Source organism: Protobothrops mucrosquamatus, unplaced genomic scaffold (genome assembly GCF_001527695.2).
Source record: "Protobothrops mucrosquamatus isolate PMUCROS unplaced genomic scaffold, P.Mucros_1.0 scaffold95, whole genome shotgun sequence".
In the NCBI taxonomy this organism is placed as follows: domain Eukaryota; kingdom Metazoa; phylum Chordata; class Lepidosauria; order Squamata; family Viperidae; genus Protobothrops; species Protobothrops mucrosquamatus.
Genome location: NW_015386470.1, coordinates 854223 through 863331, shown reverse-complemented (window position 1 = coordinate 863331; position 9109 = coordinate 854223). Strand labels below are relative to the sequence as shown.

The window sequence follows — 9109 nt, the reverse complement described above, 5'->3', positions numbered from 1 at the left end:
ATCCATCCATCCATCCATCCATCCATCCATCCATCCATCCATCCATCCATCCATCCATCCATCCATCCATCCATCTATCTATCTATCTATCTATCTATCTATCTATCTATCTATCTATCTATCTATCTATCTATCCATCCATCCTCTGAATATTGTGGGACTCTCTGTCTTCAATCATTTCTGCATGTTCAGTAAGATCTAAGAGAGCTGGCATGCTCTGAATCCTGTCACTTAGGCAATATCATGCGATGTACTTTCACTATTATTACTCTATCCTTGGAACAGCATTGTCCCTCAGTTCCGGCTGGGCCCCACTCTTGCCTGGCTTTTAGAAGGCATTACAAATCTGTTCCCCCCCTCCCAAGCATTGAGTCTGGGTGTGGTAGGATCCACTGGATGTGTTTGTCTTGGCACTTTGTGTGCATATGTTTCAGTTTTGGTTTATTCATGTTTTTCTATTATGTGGTTGGTATGAAATTCACTACTGTTAGTTGATGCTGGAGGCCATCTTGAGCTGTGTACTGACTGGGTGGCTATAAAAATGTATATAAATGATCCACAAATTGAAACTATGCTGTCACCAGTAAGTTATACTTTTTCAGTCTGACAAAGTGTAAATGCTTTGGTTGTAAAATAGTCTGGCCACCATGCAACCAGTTCTAGAAAGGGCTATTTCTTCAATACAAAACCCCAAGTTCTCACTTTGGAGCTTCCCTACATTCAGCTTTGTCACTGAAAGAAAAAGTTACATTAGCAGCAGGCATGGCTTTAGAAATTTTCCCTAACTGACCTGACATTCTGAGTAATATGTGTATTATTTTCATCCAATCCAGACTACTGAAATAATTTCTATGTTGGTCTTGCCTTGTGGAGAATTTAAAAACTACAGATGGTACAAACAAATAGCTATGTTCTTGTTTGACTAGAACCAGCCAATCCAAATATACTACCTCAGTTCTATTGTACTCCTTCTGAACTCACTGTAGGGTTCAAAATAATATTGGTCAAATGATCAGGACTGCATTTGCCCTTGTTTTAAAAGGCACAACTATCAGTCTACGTATTAAAAATCACACAGAACCTCTTTGTCCAAAACCTATTACTTGAGGCAATACTCCCCAAGTATTTTAAGCTGTTTTCACCCACATTATCCACCCAGTGCCCAAACTATCAGTGCTATTGGGTGTCATTTGGTTTTATTACAGTAGGTCACATATTGAATCAAACATCTGCTCTGAGTCTGAAAAAAATCTCTGTAGACAGTGGTTTACCATTCAGATATAATGATAAACCTAGAATTTTTAGCCATGGAATGTTGGCTAAATCACATTGGCCGGATTGGTGGCTAATGTTTAAATTACAAATCTCATTTAAAAGAAATATGGCATAATACCGCATATGAATCCAGCCAAAGGTAAAGGTAAAGACAGAAAATTAGAACTAGTGAATTGTGGGTTTCAGTAGCTTTCGTGATTAGTTAAAATGATTTAAATACGTTCTGAATCATTGCGGTTCAGTTTAAACAGATTAGCTTTGGAAACCCTTTAAGTAAATGTGAAGTTTCCTAGACTGATGAGCTTACTATATTGAGGTGGTGGGGGTGGGGGTGGAAAGAGTGTAGGACAGATAGGAGTGAATACAAACAAGTTACAGACTTCTGTAGATAAGCTGGCATTCTCGAGAGGCGCATGATACCGCTTGAAAGCTCTGTAACTACTTGGGATAGTACAAAGTGTAGCATCACTTTGTTTCAGAGGAACATCAGTGAAGACTGAAGTGTTCCATCTAGAAGGCACAAGTGCGGTGTGAAAGAAAACAGTGTAAACCAATTCCAATCTACTTTATTGGAATCTTTTTGAGGGACTGACATTCTCTGAAAACTTACTACAACAGCTACAGTAGCTGGACTCCTGAAGTACATGTATACACTGAACTGCTTTTAAAACTGGCCTAGAAAGTTTAATTGGTTTAAACGTTAGCTGGAACTGTCCTTGACTTACGACCATAATTAAGTCCAAAATTTCTGTTGCTAAGCAAGACGGTTGTTCAGTGAGCATTGTGAGAAGGTAGAAACAGGTAATCACGTGACATTGCAACTGTCATAAATATGAACCAGTTGCCCAGCATCTGAATTTTGATCAATGGTCAATGGTCATAAGTGTGAAAAACAAGTCATAAGTCATTTCTTCAGTGTCAGTAATTTTGAACGGTCACTAAGTGAATGGTGATAAGTTGAGGGCTACCTGAGTATAAACATATGCCATTGCTTCAATATCATCAGTGATTCCCAGTCCTTTGGACTCAAGTCAAAATAATTGGCTTTGATCTTTAGGCCTTTCACTGCTTAATACCAGGTTGTTCCTAACTTGTCTTGAAAATCTGGAAGCTTTAGAAGTCCTTGGATGCTCTTTCCAGATGAAGTGCTGGCATGCAACCAAGTGTAGACTGCAATTTAAAGATGTTCCCTTGACTCTAGCTTTAAAATCAGATAAGCACCATTTTATTTCCACAACTCTAGTTTGTTTTAACAATTAAAATTCTTCTGTAATCTCTCAAATCTGTCCAGCTACTTTTTAATTTTCTGCTGTTTAGATGCTATGCTGCTTCATATTTCATTATTTTACTATTCCTTTCATATTTTTAAACATATTTTATGTCAGTGTTATAACTGGTCAGCTTTTTTATTTATTAATGGAGAGCTAATTAATGCTATGGAGAAAATAATGTAGCAAATCATAAATGGTAATAAAATGAATATATTATTTTATAGCATAAAGTATTGTGCACAATCAGGTGTGCTGAGGTTTAAACTGAATTGTCACTTGGATTGGGTTATTATCACCTCTACAATCAACCATATATATTTAGATTTCAACACAATCTGTACTCAAAAGAACTTGGCACTGAGAAAACTAATTTGAGATAAATGTGTAAGTTGACTTCATGCTTATATTCTTTTTGTCTATCAAATGCTACCCTTGCAGTCAGAGCAGACAAGAATATGGAAATCAAAACTGAATATGGAAATTTAAAAATCTCTTTCTTTTGATATCTTTGCTACAGTTTCTACGAAATTGAACATGGAATGTAAGATGTCCTATAATTTTTAGCTGGCATTGTCCTTGTATTTTAATGTAGCATTACTCCTATAGATTTATTTCCATATTGGGGAAAACAAAACAAAACAAATCATTGTTTATAGCGCTGATCCATTTGGAAAGGTGCTATTGTCATGTCACTATTCCATATTTTGTCAATTATTTTCCAAGTGCAATTTACAATCTTTAAACTAGGCTTTACTATCTGTGTGCTCTTCTTTATGCAGCTGTTTAAATATTAAGTCCTTAGGATAAGGACTTTTTCAAAATGCCCTCATTTTAAAAGGCCAGCTTATCAAGCATGTGAAAGAAAATTTTCTGTGAGAGCCCCAAACAATGAGCTACATTCTTTGGAATTTGCATTTGATCTGACAATCTTTTCATTCAGGCATTTTGAACATTTTGAAGGTGGGCTTTATATTTTAAGATTATATACATCTATTATTATATTGAGATTGCATTTAAGAGGGAAAGACCTAAGCTGCATTAACCAACTTGTTTAGAGAAGAAGACAAGAATAAAACCATCAACAAAACATTTATTCATATAGTAAGCTATATATTTACGGTCAATGGCTTATTAAAAACAACAACAATTTTTCTGCTCATGCTAGTTCTAGCCAATTAAAGTTGCTTATTGACATGAAAAGGAGAAGTCAGATCATATACCTTTATTACAGTGTTAATAAAGTGTTAGATCAGCGTATGAAAAAGTATCAGTGAAGGGAAATCAAACTTACTTTTCTACTGGTTGTCCTGCAGGTATGTGCTCCACTTCAAATCCTGCTTGTCTCAACACATCAATAACAGTGTTATTGCCCAGGAAATGACCTAATCGATGAACAGTAATAACAGGAAGTCATTTGAAAAGCCGATGAAGCACATCCTCAATTATGCCCTAATTTGAGATTAGTCATTCTTTTCTAAAATAAGGATTTTATTTATTGTTGGATTTATAGACAAAGACATCTAAAAGTATTGGAGTGGATAAAGCAAAAATACCAATCGAACAATTTTGTCTGAAATGGTATAGGGTTTCCTACCTGAGCAGGGGGTTGGACTAGAAAACCTCCAAGGACCCCTCCAACTCATTCTATTCTATTCTATTCTATTCTATTCTATTCTATTCTATTCTATTCTATTCTATTCTATTCTATTCCATTCCATTCCATTCCATTCCACTCCACCCCACCCCACCCCACCCCATCCCATCCCATTCCACCCCATTCCATTCTACATTTTGATTCTCTTATTTATTTCCCTATTTCCTAGTTCATTGTGTGGGGATTGGAATCACTATATTGAAAAGTTCTTGATGTCAAGCATTCCGACTGCGACTTGCAAATATTCCTTTTTCTCAAAAATTGGGAAAGGAAGGTTCTAGATTGTTTCATGTAGAAACTTTTTGAAACACATGGGCAATGCACTTTGGCATATACAGTGCTGAATCTTCAGTTGTCTCAATGTACCTAAGCTAGGTACATGTAATGAAAATGCATTCTCGTTCAACTTCATAATTTTTTTTAGGGCAGGGAAAATACAGTTATATATAAGTTATTTGATTTACATTCACTGCATCAGCTTCTGTGTTTCATGTCATTAGTGTGAGGTGGGAGGCTTTTTTTATCCTCCTCCCAAACGGCTCAAGGTGGAATAATCCCACGATCATTTCTATACATCTCACACCAATCACCAACTAGATTATTCTTTACTATCTGTATAATAAAAGATCTTAAATAGCACATTCACATACTGTACACAAAATTACATAAAACCAACTTTTTAAGCTCCCTACACAATCTTCCTTCAAAACAACTTTTATAGCTGGGCTTAATGTTTAGGTCTAATTACGGAGGCTAATTTATAAGACTGAGTTTAAATCTCCTTCCAAGAAAATACATTTCTTTTTTTTTTATTAAGGCATTTATTGATTCATAAGAAACAGTTCTATAAAAATATTAGGGGATTATTTGCTCCTTGCCTTTTCTTGCAGTATGAAAGAATGAACCTCAGGGGCCTAACAAGCAATCAATTATTTGCATTTTGCTTTTAAAATTGCTGCTGAATGAAGAAAATTACTTACTCCAACTGAGATTTTTTTACTTCTGAAATAGGTCATATTTCTGTTTTATATCTCTATATTACATCAATGGCCAAAAGTGGGAAAAGGGGAGGAAAAGAGCATGATTTAACGTAACAACTGAATTTCAAAAGGGGACTTTAAAATTGCATCTGAAGTAAAAGCACAGAACCCATATATGATGAAAGGCAAACCACAGGAGAGTCCAATTTTCTATCAGAACCATATCCAAGTTCTCTAGGAGAGTGCCATAAAGATATATTAATAATCTCAGCAATCACAAATGGGAACTGATATTGATAGGTTTTTTTTTTATTAAAGAAGCATTTTGAAAATTGACCTCAGCAGTATATTTATATGCTGGAAAGTGTCAATATGTACTCTTGCTCTTGATAGTATTTCGTCTGCTTCAACTTACAACATTCTCTCTATGATATATTTCAGATATTTGGGGAATGATACAATTGTCAGTTACTGGTATACCCCAAAAGTAACTGGATTGCTAATATACAAATCTAAATTCTCTGTAAGAATATGTTCTGTGAAGCACAATGGTGTAATTAGATAGGTTTCTATGTTAAGTGTAATGTAGATACCCATTTCTTGCTTGCTTTGCTAAGGAAAACCCTGCACATTTGCCCCAGGTCCTGCCTTACCATAGCAGCTAAGAACAACAACTAAAAAGATTAGATCATCCCACATTTTTCTTATCAGTTACCAACAAGATATCTAAGGGCCACCCAAAAAGAAGATGTGAGTTTAATAGCACCTGTTCATCATATTGTGCATCTGATATTCTTTGTGTGTCTCATTCATTCTATCAATCTTAAGTATGATTTCCAGCATCGTTATCATTTCTCACTTCATAATCCAACTTGAATTACTTTCAGGACATGGAATCAGTTACTACTTCCCAAATCGGGTACAATGTTACAGCAGACATTAATAACCACTACAATCAAGTTAAAAATCACTAGAATCAAGTCAAAAGTTATTAACATTCCACAATGGATCAAGTTAAATACAACAATACAAATGTTCTTTACTTTGATACAACAGTTGAAAAAAAATAGGACTATTATGGAAAATAATTCAATAAACCAGAGTTTCTCATTCACGAAGATGCTATTCAGGTGATATATTCATCTTACTACATGGCAGTCCCCACCCCTCAAACAACCCTACAGTGTTGTTGATTGTGCCTGGTGAACACTTCAGATGAATGTATTTATCTGAGCTCATATAAATATGCGTGTGGTAGAGGCAAGAAGGATGCTTTGAAAAAAATGTTTTATATTTTATCTGACTCTGGAGATTCTCTCCAAATGTCTTTGCTTCTTTGCTTGCTTGCTACATATTCACAGACGCAGGGAATTAAAGAGTAAAGTTATTCAAAAGAGGAACAGATAATTCATTTACAAAAGGCCTCCACCAATAATGTCTTTGAAACTCTATAAAAGGAAGAGAGAGAGAGAGAGAGAAATAAAACCTTCTCAACCTTGCCAAGTTATTATCTGCATACAACTGAAAGTCAAACTGTTCCCATGCACAATTCTAGCAAAGCCATTTTCTGCAAAATTAATCAGTAAAGGACCCATACAAGAAGGGCCAATTGTTTTCCTCAAAACAAATCAGATGTGTTCAAGCATTTAGCTTCTTTATTTTGCAGAGTCTATATTCCTGGCTCCTGTTGGTCTCAATCATTAGATTCCAACAATTAGCACAGCTACATATTTACTGCAGACCAGCTTAAGCAAGTGGAATAAAATAGAAAGAAGCAAGTTCTGTAGAAAATAGTTACTGGCACTTTTTGGTTCCTTCTTCAAGTTTTGCATTTTTAGAAAGGTCACATATAATTGGCTGAGATATCCATCTAACTGAAAGATATCATAATATTACTGTGTATGCTCTAGGCCAGTGTTTCTCAACCTTGACAAATTTAAGGCATGTGGACTTCAACTCCCAGAATTCCACAGCCAGCATTGCTGGCTGTGGAATTCTGGGAGTTGAAGTCCACATGCCTTAAAATTGTCAAGGTTGAGAAACACTGCTCTAGGCTGCTTATCAGGACATTTTGATATGTTTACACGATTTAATTAAGAAACATGCATAACTCAAGCCCAGCTTATTGCACAATTCCTCTGCTTATACAATTCTCCACTGCTGAGAAAAAGAAGTCTTAACATTTTAAAAGTTAACATTTTTGCAGTGACTGCAAAAATTTGTGACTGATGAACCACCCATCTGAAAGGACTCATAATATTTCTTTTTCTTATGATATAATTTAGCCATGGTATGGTGTAATTAAATGACTTTTGAATGGAATTGGATCTTTAGAAACTTATATTTGTATTGACCATAGTCTGGAACTAATAGGGAATAAAGTCCAAGACATCTGAAAAGTACCAAATTGTCAGTGTTTATTGTAAGCTATTGTGCTCATTCATTTGCGCTCTCTCTTTGTGTAAATATTATGCAAATAGTCATTACTATAAACTTGCATTCATACTTGCATTACTCATTACAAAGGCCTTTCAATGAAAACAGCAAAAACAGTAAGATACGTAGGCTCCCTCAATGTTATTACTATTCTACCAATTTTTGCAAATGCAACATTTCTATCAGACAGATGAAAGACAGATTTATCCACTGGCTTGCTTTGTATAGTATATGACAGTGGTGGTGAACCTATGGCCCGCGTGCCAGAGGCGGCACTCAGAGCCCTCTCTGTGGGCACGCGCGCCATGCCCCGGAGATGGCAACCGTCCCTCTTCAACCAGCCGCCCGCTAACTCGCCGAGGTCCCACATGGCCGGATGCATCCCAGCATGGCTGGTTTCCCTCCCTCCTGTCCCATACCTCCTGGCCTTGCATGCTCTCCTTTTCCCGGGCACGACCCACTGCATCTATGCTTCTCTGAACTGCTGGCAGCGGGCTGCGGAGCCCCAGAGTGCGCCGGTTGAGAGGTTGGCAAGCTGTGGCTGCTGACGGACATTGTTGGCTCCCATGTGCTTGCTGGTCTCTGTGTGCGGGGGCCGATGGTGTCAGGCAGCAGCCGCCCTGGCCCCTGCCCCGCCATGCCCTGTAGCAATGGCACCCCTGCCCTGCCCCGCCTTGCCTTGCCTAACCCCGCAGGACGAGCCTCCTGCCCACTGCCCCACCTGCCAGAGACCCCCTGGATCTCCCCCAACCCTGCCCATCCCCCACAGGCATCCCTCCCCACAAACAACATTGAGGTGACCACGCACACCCAGTCTGGCATGACTACCACGGCCACGCCCACCTGGCACCCGGCAATAAATAAGTGGGTTTTGGGTTGCAGTTTGGGCACTCGGTCTCTAAAAGGTTCGCCATCACTGGTATATGATTTTGGGGGTGTGTGGGGTTTTTAAATCCATGTCAATTCTGCAGGGAAATTCACAATAATGTGAGTAATTCAACACTCCATGCAATCATATCATTTCAGAGAGGTATCAGTAAGTAAGACTGATGATAGAGATTGATACTCTGCTAATGACTGACTGTTTCCTGTCTCCTTTCGGCTTTGGTTTGGAAGATCTGAGGGGTATTAAATCATCCTCCCCCTCTACGCCATGGACTCCCTTTGATCGGACTTATGTACACTAAGACGGTCCTGCTGGCCCTGCGCGACTCACCCCTCGCGCAGGCCTGGCCCTGTAACATCTCCAGGGCCTCGAGGATGGGGTGTGGAACCCTGAGAGGTGGCATGCAGTGGTCACTAGCAAAAAATTATCTAAATTATTTAATTTGAGAGCTTTTTTACAGGGGTGTTTTAATAAATTTTTAGGGGGAACCAGGGTGGGTGGGAGGGGGGAGGTTCCCCTTAGGTCAGGACCAGCCATGTCTGGGGGTTGCGATGTAGAAAGGGTGGGGGGAGAGGGTGGGGGGGTGAGGGAGGAGGGAGAAATTAGT

General features: G+C 38.3%; 1 protein-coding gene across 1 annotated transcript in view; it reads right to left on the bottom strand.

Annotated features, from left to right (window-relative positions):
- Window positions 1-9109, bottom strand: part of TRABD2B (TraB domain containing 2B) — a 212549-nt gene that overhangs the window by 10334 nt on the left and 193106 nt on the right. Inside the window, 2 exon segments of the mRNA XM_029283451.1 lie at window positions 1843-1871; window positions 3834-3928. Of these exon segments, the coding sequence (XP_029139284.1) occupies window positions 1843-1871; window positions 3834-3928 (124 nt within the window).